Here is a 16,124-nt window from a genome sequence, read left to right on the forward strand (position 1 = left end):
ACCTTTGTCACTGAACTTGGGTCCTTGGACTTTTTAATCAATAGAAAGTGGTAAGAAGCCAGACGAGAAATTCAGGCAAGCTTTACAGGGGCTCGTGCTGCTTTAGCACGAGGGAGTGAGAACAAGAAACAGGTGCCTTTGCTCACGCCCTGAGTGGGGGCGGGCTGGTTCCTTAAATGAGGCGAGGGCGGTGGCGGATTGGTGGGCCGGGCTGGGGGGTGGGGCGGCTTACGTGGTCAGCTCACCCTCTTGGTGGTGCTGTGTGCTGGGGTCACGGGCAGTTCCCTGCTTTTGCTCCCAGCAGCTCAGGAATGGCAGTCGGTTTGTGGCCTTTTTGTATCTTATTGTTCACAATTGCTGGTACCGCACATGCATGTGGTTATCTTTAGTCCCTAAGTTTCTTTGTATTTTGTTGCTGGAGGAGACGTTTGTCCAGGTGCGAGCACTCCGGTAGAGGGTCCCAGGTCCCAGCCTATCTCCCCTTCGTCCAAAAGACTGAAGCTGGCATTTCAGGGGTTGCGGTGGTTGAGCTGGCAAGGTGCCCCGCTCCCTCCCGGGGCCTGAGACTTCCTGCCCTCCGCTTTGGCCAGGCCGGGAAGAGGTGAGCTGTGAGGCTGGGGAGACGAGTTCCAGTGCTGGCTCTGCCCCTCGCTTTCTCTGGGACCGTGGGCAAGCTACTGTCCTCTACAGGCCCCAGAGTCCCCAGCTGTAAAGTGGATGTGGTTGAAATAGGTGGCTTTTGAGGGTCTTCCTGGACCAGGTGTTGTGGCTTCGGGGAAGGGGTGAGTCTTGTCAGGGGGAGGCTGCCGGAGCTGGCGAGGTGTGACCGCTCTTTGCCGCCACCCAGGCTTCCTGGAGAAGAACCGGGACACCCTGCACGGAGACATCATCCAGCTGGTCCACTCCTCCAGGAACAAGTTCATCAAGCAGATCTTCCAGGCTGACGTCGCCATGGTAATGTCGGGGTGTGGTTTTCATTGGGCAGGAAGGGCCCCCAGAAGCCAGGCCGGTATCTAGATGCTCCCTTGTCTAGTGGCTTCAGCTGAGCTCCTCTGGCCATAGAGCAGGGGTGGTGCTTTGCTGTGGTTCCGGGAGGGGCTGGAGGGCCTCCAAGGTCCTCCTATCGGGTCCTCTTGTACTAATGAGGTAGAGTGGGTGGGGTGCAAGGCCCAGAGAAGGATCACATGGGGTGCTGCGGAGCAGAGCTTGGTCAGGACTCGGTTTTCCATGGGGGGCCCCTCCCCCACCCTGACCTCCAGCAGCTAACAGGGAGCACGGGCAAAGAGGGGACGTCCAGCCTTGAGGACGCGGACGGGTGTGGGTGTTCAGAGAAATGGGCCCAAAAGGCATATTTGCACCAGCCCTGGACCCCAAACTGGGGTGGGGGGAGAATTTCCCACCCTCGACATTTCTTTGGCCCTAGCGTGTTAGCCTGGACTCTGTAGTAGTGGGTTCAAGCCACGTTCAAATCCCAACTCCACCACCTTCTCAATGGGTGGGCTTGTTTCTTGCAGGATTATATGCCTTTTTATCTCATATTTTCCTCCTGTCCCATGGCTTCCTGGAGAGTGCATGGAGGGGCTCAAGGTGGGGGGCAGAGCCGCTGCCCCCTCAGTGCCTGTCCTGCTGCCTGTGTTGCCCCCAGCCTCCCAGAAGCCCAGACCACTGCCCTGAGGGTTGTCCTCTCTCCCTGGTGGATTTTGCTCCCTGTTTTCTGACCCGCCACGTTCTCCTTGCCCCCCACCCCATCTCGCCGTGCACTGTGGTTCCTGTTGTAGTTTCTCTGTGGTTATTCATCGGGCACTCTCCGCCAGTCAGCGGCTTCTGCGAAGGTAATAGACCCCAGCCCGGGGCCGGAGGATGGCGGGAGAGGCCTCAGCAGCCCTTGGGGCTGGGCTGTGTCCTCAGACCCTGAGGCACTGAGGCTTGGGGAAAGGGCCCTTTTTTCTTTATTGTTTTGGAGTATGCGTTTTTGTGGAGTGGTTTGTGGAGTGCTTTGATTTTTGTTTTCTGAGTTGTGTGGACTTCAGGCATCTCAGTTTCTTAAAGGAGGAAACTGAGCCCTAGAAAAAGAGGTGTGAGACCTGCCCGGTGTATCGGGGCAGGGCTGGGACTCGAACCCTTCTCTCCCAAGTTCTCTGCCTCCACGGAGTCTCTTGGAGGCATCAAGGCCTGCTCCTTCCATCAGGCCCTACTAAGGGTTTCTATGTCCATGACTCAGTCAGATCCTCTGATTAACCTTGTAGATCAGGAGAGACAGGTGGTAGTATTTTCTGAATTTTGCAGATGGGGGACTGAAGCTCAGAGATGGAGTGTGGTTCACTCCCAGTCACAGCATCTGGGGGAGCTGGGACTAGAAGCCACTCCCTGCCCCCTGACCTCCTTAGGCCCTGGAACACCATCCCTGGTGTGTCCTGACCACCAGCTGCAGGTCGTGCGTGGCTCCCAAGGCTCTTTGGGCCCCAAAGATGCTGGGTACCCTTAGCAGCAGCATAGCTCTGGCGTCCCTTCGCCTCCCTTTTCTCTTCTCAGCCCTCAGTTTCCTCTCTGCCTGATGCTGACATCCTCTCACACTCGCTCTTAACGCTGGGTCCCCCTTCCTTCCTGCATGTCTGGCATCCCCCTGCTGCCTGGTGCCTGCAGAGTTCTGGCAGAAATCACAAAACCACTGGTAGTGCAGGGCCCCCAGCACATCAAGAGCAGGGAGGTCATCTGGAAGGAGGCCTCTGTCCTCTGCCCACAGTCGGCTCCAGGCCAACACTGGTCCAGCCGGTTGATGGGATGAACGTAGGGCCACCACCAGAGAGGGGCCCAGGCGCCTGGAGCTCCAGCACCGGCAGTCCCCAACGTGAAGCCCACAAACTGCCGGTCGCAGTGTTGGTGACACAGGTGTGGCTCTGGACTCTCCCCCACTCTCTCCTGTCCTTCTGTAGACGCCAGCCCAGCCCCTACCAGGCCTACCCACTCGTCCTGGTCTTGGGCAGTCCCGGAAGACACTGAACCCATCTTTTCCTCCTACTTCTCTTTCCCAAGCCCGTGGAGGCATGTGAGGACCTCTCCATGAAGTTTCCTGTTCTAAGCCCCCTTCCCTGAACTCTGGGAATAGAACCCACTTGCTGAGGAACCGTGGAGAGGTCCAAGTGTGAGACTGTGGGGTGTCCAGAAGTGGCCCGCTCCTGAGGGAGTTTTTGGAGCACAGAATGAGAACATGGCAGTGACAGATTTGATACCAATTACATCTACTCTTCTGGCCCACTTAGGCATCCCCGTGAGTAATTACTATTGCCCCTACCTTATAGGTAAAGTAACTGGGGCCCAGAGAGGCCAAGGTCTTTGCTAGAAGTCACACAGCTGGTGACACACAGGGATTGGTTCCAGGTCTGTGTCAGGGAGGTGCAGGGACTTGGCCAAGGTCACGTACAAGTGAGGGCTACAGTGAGGCTTTCTTGTCCCTGCTCCTTTTCACTGTACTGTGCTATCTGCAAGCTTTGCCTCAAGGAAAGAAAAAATACTTCGTAACTGTTGGAAACATGATAGCTCTGTTAAAGGAACAAGGAAATGGGCTTGGTGAAGTGTGGATGCTGAGTCAGTTTATTGGATGACAGCGTACCAGCCGCAGCGTTCTCCTTAGGATGAGGGCCCACGTCCTTTCGGTGATCTGACCTGTGTCCTGCGCAGGTCCCCAGCCCCTGAATTTCTACCCTTTTGACTCTTGTGTCTGCCTCCTCAGGGCGCCCCGGGCAGCCCCACCCCAATCGTTGCCACTGGAGGGAGCAGCAGAGCAGGGCGGCTCTTCCAGGGTGTGAACGCCACCCCACCCCCAACCCCAGGCACATGACCCAGGCGCCCTCTCAGGACGCTGGTTCGCTCCTTATGCAGGTGGCTCCTCCTGACAGTGACTTCCCAGCCCCGATCACATCCTGCTCGGGTGCCTGTGCCTCACATCCCCTCCGAGGCATCATTTAACGCTGACCTTTGGACTTCTCACTTCTGCCTTTACCCCGTCCCTAGTTATCTGCAGATTATCCCAGAAAACAACAAATGTCGGAAAAGACGACCTTTCCCCTCAATGAAATAAAACCAAATCAGAAACCAGGTGGCCAGGGAAGTGAGAGCAGATCCTGGGATCATAGACCCCATTCACTCATTCCTTCCTTCCATCACAAATACCTACTGAATGCCTGTTATATGTCAGACATCGTCATATGTGCTGGGGACACAGTAGTGAACAAAACAGAAAGAAACTCTGTCCTCGTGGAGCTTGTGCTCTAGCAGAAGGAGGAAATAGTTAATAAGCAAATAAATCAGTGTATTACATAATTTTAGATGGTGACTTATGAGATGGGGAAAAATGAAGGCGGGAAGGGTGCTGGTGGGGGGGCTTTGCAGTTTTGAATAGGGGGTCAGGAGAGGCCTTACTGAGAGGTTGGTGAGGAAGTGAAGAAGCCAGCCACGTGCTTTCTGGAGGAAAAGCATCGCAGGGAGAGGGAACAGCAACTGCAAAACCCTAAGGCGCTTTTTAAGCCCCAACCTGCCCTGGGAAGAGCATGGAGGCAGGGGTGGCTGGAAGGGAGGGAATAAAGTGGTGGAGAGGCTGGAGGTAACTGGGACCAGGTCCTGTGGGGTGGGTTCTTACAAAGGACCTTGGCATTCATGCTGAGTGAACTGGGGAGCCACTGAGGATTTTGAGCTGGTTGGGGGAGGGGAGACATGACTGGATTTGTGTTTTAACAGCCTCACTCACTATCCCTGTGTCGATAGTGGAGTGGAGGGCGGTGTGGAGAGTGGGCAACAGAAACAGGGAGACCGGTTTGGAGGTTATTGCAATAACGAGAGAGCCATGCAGGCAGCTTGGACCAGGCTGACAGTGGAGGAAGTGGTAAGAAGGGGTCAGATTCTGGGTCCATTTTGGAGGTAGAGCCAATAAGATTTGCTGACATATTGGATATGAGAGAAGGAGGAGTTGGGAATGGTTCCCAGATCTGTGGCTTGAGCAGTGGGACAATTTCTCAGAGTTCAGCACCACTTCAGTTCAGCAAAGTGTTGTTGATTGTTGCTGTTGCTGGGCCCTGGGGCACAGCAGTAAACTAGGCAGACCCGCCTGTTCTCACGGGGCTCACAGCTCAGCAGGGAAGACAGACAGAAAGTGGTTCCATAGTGCTGATCGAAACCGAAGAAGGGTGTGTCCTATGTGTGTGTGTGTTGTTTGTGTGTATTGTGCATGTGTGCATGCTGTGTGTGCGGGTGTGCTCTGTGTGTGTATTTCTGTGTATGTGGTGTGTGTGTGCCGTGTGTATTTGTGGGTGGCGTGTGTGTATATGTGTGTCTGTGTGTACATTTGTGTGTTATGTGTCTGTGTGTCTATGTATGTGTGCTGTGTGTGCCTGTGTGTGTGCTGTGTGTGCACACACGTGCTCCTGGCAAGGCCTCTAATGCAGGCTGTGTACAGCCCACCCTGGACAGCTTCCCCCCCAACTGGGGGTCACCCAGTGCTACTGCTGGATCAGGTTCTGGGGCAGACTTGGGGGCTGAAGACCTGACGTTCACCCTACCCCAGTGCAGACACTCCTCAGCTTCTCTTGGCAAAATCCTAGAATATGTTCCAGATAATACTAAAACAGAAAACATGGCAAATTTCAGAAGAGCAAGCATTTGCTGTTTCTTGGCAAGTTTCATTTCATTCCGGGGGTGTGTGGTCTAACTTTAGAAGGGGTTAAATGCCTCTCCCTCCCCCCATATCTCACACGTTGACATCTGCATCCTTGGCTTTTGGTGCTACAGGATATCAGATAAAATGATGACTCATTTAAAATATAAAATCTTACAATAATAATCAAATTCACTAATTAAAAAATCCTCACCCCAAAGAAATTGCCAGGAAAACAATAACAGCAAAGCGCTTTGGAATCGAATGTTGTTTCTATGTCCAGTTTCTTGGTCTGAGAGGTTCTGCTTCCTGTTTGCTTCTTGCTCAGGTCCTCCCCCAGGACCCCACCTCATTTCCTAGTCTTCTGAGAGGGGGACCCCAACAGGGCAGGGAGGCGCAGGGGGTCGCTGGCCGGCTCACCCAGATGGTGGCTGGTGGAGCACGGGGCCCCTGGGCCTTGGTGCTGGACGGCGGCCGGAGGCCAGCTCGGGCCTTCTTAGGAGGCTTATCTGGGTCTGCCCCGCCCCCCCGCTGCTGACCTGCTAATCCCACAGGGAGGGCAGAGGGTGTAGGTAGCACCGCCGCCCTCGCGGGCTGCTGTTTACTGAGACACTCTCACAGCCTGGTCAGCTAGATAGGTGGCACTATTCTCATTTAGGAGACAGGCTCAGTGTTGCTTAGTGACCTGCCTGAAATCACGGGACTCGGAGGTGGTGAGCCAGGGTTTGAATTTAGGTCTGTCTAACCCGTCTCTAGAGATGACCCCATCGTCCTGAGGCGACCAAGTCTGGCCACTCATTTATACTGGGAAGGGAGGATGGAGCCTCAGAGAGGGACTGCGTCTTGCCCAGAGTCATCCAGCACACCAGGGCGTGTGCCGCGCTCCTGGGCCCAGGATCAGGGAGGCTTTCCAGAAGGGGGTGCGTCTGGGACCCAAGCTCCAGTGCAGACCAGGCGGGTCACAGGAAAACCCATGTGCCTGGCCAGCCTGCTTCCTTGGGCGGCTCTCCCTCAGGCCCTTGACCAGCTGACCTCTCCTCTCCTGCTTCCCTTCCGGAGGGGTACGGGTCAGCCCCTCCCATCGCTGTGGTCCATCCCCCCAGGGCGCCGAGACCAGGAAGCGCTCGCCCACACTCAGCAGCCAGTTCAAGCGGTCCCTGGAGCTGCTGATGCGCACGCTGGGTGCCTGCCAGCCCTTCTTCGTGCGCTGCATCAAGCCCAACGAGTTCAAGAAGCCCATGGTGAGCAGCCCTGGCCTGGAAGGGGGCAAGGGGGAGGCAGATAGGACCAGCCTGGGGGGTGGGAGGGGCTGCGCCATGTGAGACTTTGTGCTCTGTGGGGAACGGCAGGGCCCCTGAGGGGCTTAAAGAGCAAAGTTCCTATTTACTGGAGGCAGCAGGTACCCTGGAAAGAGCCTGGACTCTGTAGTCGTGGGCTCGAGCCAGATTCAAATCCCAACTCCACCACCTTCTCACTGGGTGACTGTAGACAAGTCACTTCATTCTCTCGTGCCTCAGTTTCCTCACAGATGGAAATGGGACTGATCGTACCCACCTCCTGGGGGTATTCCATGCAATAACGCATGCAAACTGCCTGGCGCCTAGGAAGGCACTCAGTAAATGGCAGCTGTGTTTCTTGCTGTGGCCCTGACTTTGAAAGCCTTCTCTCCTTTGGTCCAGCCAATGACCACCTCCTCCTGGAAGCCTTCCTGGATTCCTTTGATTGGTTGGGAACATTTTCGTTTTTGGTTTTTCTGAATAACATCTGTTGAGCCCTTTCTGTGTGTCCGGAGCAGAATGGATTGTCTCTCCAGAGCTTCATTTAACCTTCCCAACAGCCCAGGAGGGAGGGACGTTTATGGCCCCATGTTCGAGATGTGGAAGCAGAGGCTCAGGGAGGTTGAGGGGCTTGAGGCTGCAGATCCAGGAGCCTGGGCCGCCCCTCCCTGGGAGCCCTCTCCTTCCCCAGCTCTGGGAGGTGTTGTTTACCACAAGCCTCTTCCCAGAGATAGGAGGGGAGGCCCAGGGGAAGCTGGGGCCTGAGGGTCTGGGGAGGGACGGAAGGCGGGAGGCCAGTACTGGGCCAGGGAAAGTGCCTGTAGGGAGAGGAAACAGGTGGCGGCAGCCAGCCTTCCGCATGCTAACTCTGTCCCCTGTCCCCTGCCTGGAAACGTTCCCCAGAGTGGGCTGGCCAGTCCCCCTGGGGATCGGGACGGGGTCTTCAGGGAGAGTCACAGAGGGCTCCAGTGGGCTCCCCTCTAAGGCAGGAGGTCCAGGGGACTGAGGCCAGGGCCCTGTAGTTGGGCACCATCTCTCTTGCTCTCAGATGCCTCTGGAACCTTCTTTGGGCTGACCTCAGCATCTGTGGCCTGGCCCTTGGCTGCAGGACCTCCTCCCTGGGCCTCCTGCCTCCCGTCCCCCACTCCCGTCCTCCTCCCCATTGCAGTGAGAGACATGGTTCTCAAACACAAATCTGACCCGGTCACCTTCTGCTTCCCTAGCCTGGTCGCTCAGGTCCTTCACAGCCCATCCAACAACCCTGCTGCTATCACAAAAATGACTTTGTGCCAATTAGAAAAATGTATCTCTTTCTTAAGGAAGGTACTTTGCTGTCAGCAGCCAGAAAGCTGTCTGAAAAACTATCAATCTAAGATGGCTATAATATGAAGGGCGACCCCTGGGGTTGTACAAGGCACCCACCACCTGCACAGCCATAATCCTGGCATAGATTAGCCTCCTCAGTCCCCATAAAATCCCCCAACACGTCCTGTGCTTTCAGGCTTGCTCACCTTTGCCTGAGCTAGCTCCTCCAGCACCCTCTCTCCTGTCAGGGTCAGAGCAAAGGTCCTCCACGAAGCCCCCTCGAGAGGTCCCAAGGGGAATTAAGCTGTCTGTCCCCTGTGCCCTCAAAGCACTCAGCTCACCCCACGTGAGGGCCTCATTCCGTGCTGCTCCGTGGGGTTTGGACTGCAGAGCCGCGTGTGGTCCCGCCTTTGCTCCTCATGTGCTGTGTGACCTTGGCCTCTCGGGGCCTTTGTCTGGGGCCAGGAAAATACAGAGCAGGGCTGGCCTCCCAGCGGGGGCCTCCAGCCCCGACGCCCTTGGCTCCTTGCTCGGCAGCTCTTCGACCGGCACCTGTGTGTGCGCCAGCTGCGGTACTCGGGCATGATGGAGACCATCCGAATCCGCCGAGCCGGCTATCCCATCCGCTACAGCTTCGTGGAGTTCGTGGAGCGGTACCGAGTCCTGCTGCCCGGCGTGAAGCCGGCCTACAAGCAGGTACGGAGCTGGGGGCATAGGCGGGCGGGTGGGTCCCAGCCCTGGGCTGGGCGAAGGTCCCTTGTTCTCATTGGAACAGTGTGCTGGGCGTGACATCCCCTCGGCCCCCTCAGGTATGGCTGGGAAAATTGGGGTCAGGCAGTGGAGTGCATCTGAGAGCTTCCATCGCCATGCTCGGCTGGTGTGGACTTCACACGTGTGGTGAGTGGGCCCTGGCTCTTAGCTGGAGGCAAGGGTTTTGCAATCACCGGGCTGAGCGAAGGAGAAAAGCGAGTGTCAGAGACGGCAGGGCCCGGCTGCGACCACACACAGTTAGGCGCAGAGCTGGAGCAAGAGCCCCGCCTCCCAGCCTCGGGAGGGACACTAGGTGGCCTTTCCACGGGTGGGGCCACCCATTCTCTTATGTACCCCACAGGATGACCTTCAGGGGACATGTCAGCGCATGGCTGAGGCTGTGCTGGGCACCCACGATGACTGGCAGATCGGCAAAACCAAGATTTTTCTGAAAGTGAGCACGGCCTCTGAGTCCGGCTGCCTTGACGGGGCTGTGGGCTCCCCGTCACGGTGGGAACAGGTCCTAGGGGTGTGCTATAGAGGAGTTGCAGCACCGAATGGGGTCAGTGCTGGGCCTTTGTGACCCTCCTGCCCTGCAGCTGTGGCTGGTTGGAGCGGGTAGTGGAGGGGCAGTTGGCATTTGAGAGCATCTATGACCTGGAGGTGGGGTTGGAGCAGTGACCCCGGGTAAGGAAACCGAAGGCCAGAGGTGGGCTCATCAGGGAGGCCTGGGTTCAGTCCTGACCCTGTGGTTGTCTGTCCTGGGAATTTGGGCAGGTCACTGGCCGTTTCTGAGCCTCATTTTCCCATCTGTAAAATGGGATGTGCTTGTGGTAGGGGGCTGTTGAGTGTACCTTTGGTCCATTCCCTTTTTTCCTGCCAGGCGGGGCTCATGCTAGGCTGTGGTCAGCCGTGTGCTACTCACCTTGCTCTCTGGTGTCCCCGGGCCTGTTCCCGCGCTCCCCGAGCAGACACCTGGGGCCCTCTGGCTCCCACCACAGCTTGGGCAGGACTTTGGGGGCTGGGCGGTCAGGGAGGGGGCAGGGCTGGGAGCAGGAAGCTGGGCCGGGGGAGCTTGCTGGAGCTGGTGGAGACGGGACAGCTAGAGCAGGGACAGCGTGAGCGCTAGCTTCTCCATTTCCGTTTCTGCTGTTCTAGATTTCTGGCTGTCCTGGGTGATGGGGCAGGGCTCCTTCCTCTGCATAGGGTGGGCCCAGGCAGCCCAGGACAGCTGGGGAGAGGGAACGGGGGAGCCAGCCCTGCGCTGGAGGGAGTGCTGGGATCTAGTTTAATTCCTCCCTGGCTGAGGGGCCTGGGCTGGTGCCTTCGTATCTCTGAGCCTTCATCTCCTCATCGGAAAAATGTGTTGACTCTTCCCTGCCTGTGTGTCTCACAACTGCCACCTGGAGAACACGTTCCATGGGCCAGGCCCCAGTGGGGGCTTTTTGTCCATCATCACTCATTTAGTCATCACAGCAGCCCGTGAGATAGAATTATTATGCCCGTTTCAGAGGCTTAGCACGTAGGGGTGAGGTGCGCATGGTCAGGCGCTACCCTGGAGTGGAGAGCAGGGCTTCCAGGCTGTGGTTCTGATGCCCAGCCCACATGGGTAAGGGAGGGAAGGCATGCGGCATGGCGGCATCTAGTCCCAGAGACGTCATTGTCCCCATCCTCCACATCCTCACTTTTCTGGGCTCTTCAGAAACCAGTAGTGGTTTCTAGACCCCAAACATCTGCTTCTCATTCGTTCCCTCCCTCGTTCACAAAGCCTTGGCTAAGCAGCCCCTCTGTGCCGGGCCCTGTCCCCAGCTGATGTGTCCTGCGATTATCTGATGCATGTTCCTCCCCCACCAGACTGAGACTCCCCAGGGCGGGGCCCAGGTCTGCCTGGTTCATTGCAGCCTCACCCTAGCACTTAGCACACGGCTGGCACATGGAGATATTTGATTCATGTATTGAATGAACCATGAGTTTTGTCCAACTGGAGTGAGGGTTAGGGGCTCAGGGGTGAGAAGGAGAGGGGGCTGGAGAAGTGGGCAGGGCCTGATGGTAGAGGACCCGGGTGCCAGGGGAGGAGACCAGGCTTGACCCCGGGAGACAGTGGGGTATCTCTGTGAGATCTGTCCTTGAGGGAAGGCCAGAGGGGGAGCGACAGAGGACAGGAGACTGGTTAGGAGGCTGTTTCTAAGATCCTGGAGAGAAACGATGGTGGCCTGGCCCAGGCCAGGGGCTGATGTGACAGAGACACCTAGAAGAGCTGGGACTGGGGTAGAGATGGCCATAGGATGAAGCCAGTGTGTGTGCGTGTTGGGCCCCCGACTCCATGCAGTCAAATTAGGCGCCCCCTGCTCCCTTTGTCCCTCCCAGGCCTCTGGCACCCACCACGACAGTACCTGTCTGTACTTGAGGCTGTGAGAGGCTGCCCCATGGGGCCAGGGCAGGGTTGGGAGCCTTTGGGGCCCAAATGAGCCCTAGGCCTGGGCTCTGAGTGAAGGAAGAGGGGGCCCACCTGGGGCGGCCTCAGCTCTGGGACTGGAGAGGTTGGTAGGGGCGCCGCTTAGGAGCTCTGCCCTCCAGGACCACCATGACATGCTGCTGGAGGTGGAACGGGACAAGGCCATCACTGACAGAGTCATCCTCCTCCAAAAGGTTATCCGGGGCTTCAAAGACAGGTTCGTACCTGGACCAGCTCTTCCCCACCTCAGCCCGCATGTGTGTGTGTGTGTGTGTGTGTGTGTGCCTGGCTCACCTCCGCTCCTCCCACGTGAACACGGAATAAACACCCACGTGCACACACAGAAACATGCACACACGTGCACAGCATGCCCACAGGGTCATGAGAACAGGGTTGAACACTCAGACACGTGGACCCATCTGTGCCCCCGTGCCCAGTAACACAGTACCCCCACCTACACACAGGCTTGCACATGTGGGTACGTAAGGCACACAAGTGGACCCTCTGTTGGTCTCAGATGCCCGATGAAATTTCCCAAAGAGGAAATTTGAGATTTTGTGAGTGACAAAGTGTGTCCCATATTCCATGTAAGGGGCACGTGTACAGCTGTGTCAGTTCTCAGATGGGCAGGGCTGACTCTGGAGTGTGATTCAGCTCCACAAAAATCCCACAGCCTGCATCTTTTGCAGTTCATCTGGTCGCTCCCCTCCTCTATCCGTCCACCCACTTGTCCATCTGTCTGTCCATCTGTCCAGCCATCCTTTGTCCATCCACCTGTCTGTCCATCAACTTGTCCCTCGTCCCACGGCTGTGCCCTCGTTTGTGCGTGTATCCAGGAATTGGCTGGCTCACCCACACTGACGTAGCCATTCTTCACTCCTCCCTTATTTATTTCTATGTTCAGGAGACACCTGCTGTTTGATGTGTGGTCTCTTGTCCTCCATCAGGTTGAAGGTGACTGTCGGCCTGTAGAAGCTGCCTAGTGTACGCAGGGAAAAGCATGGCGCTCAGTCAGTCAGAAGACGAGGGCTCCAGCCCAACCTCATCAAGTCTCAGTTTCCTCACCTCTAAAATGAGGGAGTTAGGTACTCAGTAATAAGTGCTGTTTACAGTTTTCAAAGTGTTTAATCTCTATTTACTGACTACTCATACATTTATTCATGAGTAACCTTCTGAATGTCCACCTTACTGGGTTTATGTGACGAGGCTGTGAGGCAGGCAGGGCAGGTATCATTCTGCACATTTTACAGATAAGGAAGCTGAGGTGCAGAGAAGTTATACGCCTTTGCCCAAGGTCATGGAGCCAAGGAGACGCAGAGCTGGGACTCAGCCCTGCTCTCCTAATTCCAAGCCCCGCCCCCCGGACCCTGGCAGAGGCCCTCCTGCATCACACTGCTGTTTTAGGTCCAACTTCCTGAAGCTGAAGAGCGCTGCCACGCTGATCCAGAGGCACTGGCGGGGCCACAACTGCAGGAAGAACTACGGGCTGGTGAGCCTCCTCGAGGGAGCTGCTTGTTGCCTCATGAAGCCTTTGAACCTGGCCCTGTTGCCATAGCAGCAGGACTTACCTGTTTGCGGGGCCTGGCTGACCTCTTGCCACCCTGCCAGCCCCTACCATTCCTCCAGCCCAAAGTCCGAGTCTGTTTTTGCAGCTCTCCCCATCTGGTCAGCAATGTTTGTGCTTTTCTTCTGGAATGTTTTGGTGGGTGATGAACACCTGGGTTATTAAACACCTCAGAGGGGGCCAGGAACGGGTGTGTCCCATGGACCCCTGTGAAGGAACTGGCCTTGGGGCTGGGGAGGTGGACAGGAAGGAGGCCCGCTCCTGGTCTGAGGATGGGAGTCTCTTGGGGGGACCGCATCACAGGGGAAGCCAAGGCCACTCCCTGGGAAACTTTGGTCTGAGAGGAGACAGCTGTGCCTTCGGGGCATGCAGGTTGGAGAGTGGAGCCCGGGGCAGTGACCTCCACTGGGCAGGGTTGGTCTGGAATCAGGGCCCTGGTTCTCAGCAGGCGGCCATCCTTGCAGATGCGGTTGGGCTTCTTGCGGCTGCAAGCCCTGCACCGCTCCCGGAAGCTGCACCAGCAGTACTGCCTGGCCCGCCGGCGCATCATCGGGTTCCAGGCCCGCTGCCGCGCCTACCTGGTGCGCAAGGCTTTCCGTCATCGCCTCTGGGCTGTGATCACCGTGCAGGCCTACGCCCGGGGCATGATCGCCCGCAGGCTGCACCGGCGCCTCAGGGCTGAGGTAAGGGTCCCAGGTCCACAGCAGACACAGCTCTGAGCCCTGTGAGAGCTGTGTCCTCCGAGGGGTGCTCTTCCACCTCAGGCAGACACATCGCCCCCACGTGTGGCCTGAGCCTGTCGGGGGTGGGGATGTAGGGCTCTACCTCTTTGGAAGCATGCACAAGACTGGCTCCCTCATTTCCCTCTTTCCAGCCAGGGGCAGGGCAGGGGCCCAGTCCCTGCTGTGACTCTTTGGGAGGCCAAGGCGAACCTGCTGTGGCTTTGGGATCAGCGGTGCCCCCAACCCGCTGTAGCACCTGGAGGGTTTCTCATGTGCCTCAGTTTCCCTCTACCAAATTATTTGGCAAAGTCATTCCCAGTCCCAGAACTCAGCCGGGGTGGGGTGGGGTCGAGCTGGCGGGAAGCACCGTGAGGGTCACACACGGTTTGGTGCGCACCCTGCCGCCCCCTCCCCCAGTACCTGCGGCGCCTGGAGGCTGAGAAAATGCGGCTGGCGGAGGAGCAGAAGCTCCGGAAGGAGATGAGCGCCAAGAAGGCCAAGGAGGAGGCTGAACGCAAGCATCAGGTGAGCTGGGGATGTGCCGACTCCTTAGACATCCATTCACTGGTTCAGCAGCCCTCAGCCAACACCGGCTGTCCAGCCCCTGTCCACGCGACCTTCCTTCGTGTGCTGGGTGCCTGTTCTGTGCCAGGCCAGGCCAGAGGGCTGTGGCTCCAGGGCGAGCGGGTCCAGGCCCTCAGCTGTGTTGTAACAGGATAAACAGCCTGAGCTGGGGTGGGAGCCCCCAGCCAGGCGTAGCTACAGAGCACTCGAAAGGGCAAAGCACTGTCAGTGCAAAATACACACTTGATTTCTTTTTCTTTTTTTTCTTTTTGGCCACGCAGTGAGGCTTGTGGGATCTTAGTTCCCCGACCAGGGATCGAACCCGGGCCCACGGCACTGAAAGCACCAAGTCCTAACCGCTGGATTTCCAGGGAATTCCCAATTACACACTAGATTTTGAAGACTCAGTTAAAAAAAAAAAAAAGGAATATAAAATATCTCAGTACTATTTTTTAATATTAATTACATGTCAAGATAATACTTTGGAAATATTGGGTTAAATGAAATACATTATTAAAGTTGATCTAACCTATTTTTTGAAAAACTATTTTGAATGTAGCCACTACGTATGTGGCTTGCATTATATTTCTATTGGACGGCGGTGGTCTAGAGCCTATACCCAGTGGCTCTTGTATTTTGGGGTTGGTGTGGTCCCTTTCGGGTGGGGAGACCTGAGCAGGCTTCCTGGAGGAGGTGGTCCCAGCTGAGCCTCGAGGCAGGCAGGTGACGTTACTGTCTGAGCTTGTTGTGAGCTGTCTGTGGCTCAGCACCGGGCATCTGTCTGCACTGAGCTGTGAGGGATGAGCTGGTGTGTCCCAGGGTGGAGAGGCCCGAGGCTCTGTCCTTCCCAGCGGTCAGGAGGGCCCCGAGGAGGTTGGGACTCTGGCCTGGCTGCTGCAGGGGCTCCAGTGGGCTCCCCACGGGGGGCTTGCTCCCTGACGCTGCATCACCCCCACCTCGCAGGAGCGCCTGGCCCAGCTGGCCCGTGAGGACGCAGAGCGGGAGTTGAAGGAGAAGGAGGAGTCTCGGCGGAAGAAGGAGCTCCTGGAGCAGATGGAGAGGGCCCGCCACGAGCCCATCAATCACTCGGACATGGTGGACAAGATGTTTGGCTTCCTGGGGACTTCGGGCAGCCTGCCAGGCCAGGAGGGCCAGGCACCTAGTGGCTTCGAGGTACCAAGCTGGGGAAGGGGCTGGAACAGGCCCCAGTGTGGTGCTGTCCCTCCTCTTGCGCCCCTCTGTGTTAAAGTCCACGTGGTCCCCTCTGAGCAGAAGGCAGCTGTGATGACCTGGGACGGGGCCGCAGTCCCAGGCCCTGTCCAGCCACCTTGGGCCAATCACTGTTCCCCTCCAGGGCCATTCACAAGCCTTTATTCATTCATGTGTTGAGGATCTACCTTGCACTGGGCTCTGTCTGGGGAGTGAACAGGATGAACAGCACCCTACACTTCTGGAGGAAGAGCTGGCCCTACAGGGACAGGCTGGGGGACTGCAGCCCAGCCCCGTTTGCCCCTATGGCAGGGAACCCCTTTTGCCTCCCCAGGACCTGGAGCGCGGGCGGAGGGAGATGGTGGAGGAAGACCTGGATGCGGCCCTGCCCCTGCCTGATGAGGATGAGGAAGACCTCTCCGATTATAAATTCGCCAAGTTCGCTGCCACTTACTTCCAGGGCACGACCACGCACACCTACACCCGGCGGCCGCTCAAGCAGCCGCTGCTGTACCACGATGATGAGGGCGACCAGCTGGTGAGGGCTGGGGCTGTCTGTGCTGGCAGCGTGGGTGCCGAGGGGCTGGGGCCCAGCTGTGCAGGGACCAGGGCTGACCTCATCCCGCACCCA

At 57.3% G+C, this 16,124-nt stretch overlaps 1 protein-coding gene across 1 annotated transcript in view; it reads left to right on the forward strand.

The window, feature by feature from the left end:
- The window catches only part of MYO7A (myosin VIIA), a 101,178-nt gene that overhangs the window by 34,917 nt on the left and 50,137 nt on the right, over window positions 1-16,124 (forward strand). Inside the window, exons 14-23 of the mRNA XM_012536694.3 lie at window positions 848-954; window positions 6,751-6,888; window positions 8,767-8,925; window positions 9,341-9,433; window positions 11,557-11,651; window positions 12,839-12,923; window positions 13,463-13,681; window positions 14,138-14,245; window positions 15,248-15,457; window positions 15,828-16,031. Of these exons, the coding sequence (XP_012392148.1) occupies window positions 848-954; window positions 6,751-6,888; window positions 8,767-8,925; window positions 9,341-9,433; window positions 11,557-11,651; window positions 12,839-12,923; window positions 13,463-13,681; window positions 14,138-14,245; window positions 15,248-15,457; window positions 15,828-16,031 (1,418 nt within the window). The remainder of the gene's footprint in view (window positions 1-847; window positions 955-6,750; window positions 6,889-8,766; window positions 8,926-9,340; window positions 9,434-11,556; window positions 11,652-12,838; window positions 12,924-13,462; window positions 13,682-14,137; window positions 14,246-15,247; window positions 15,458-15,827; window positions 16,032-16,124) is intronic.

The sequence above is a fragment of the Orcinus orca genome, chromosome 8 (genome assembly GCF_937001465.1).
Source record: "Orcinus orca chromosome 8, mOrcOrc1.1, whole genome shotgun sequence".
In the NCBI taxonomy this organism is placed as follows: Eukaryota; Metazoa; Chordata; class Mammalia; order Artiodactyla; family Delphinidae; genus Orcinus; species Orcinus orca.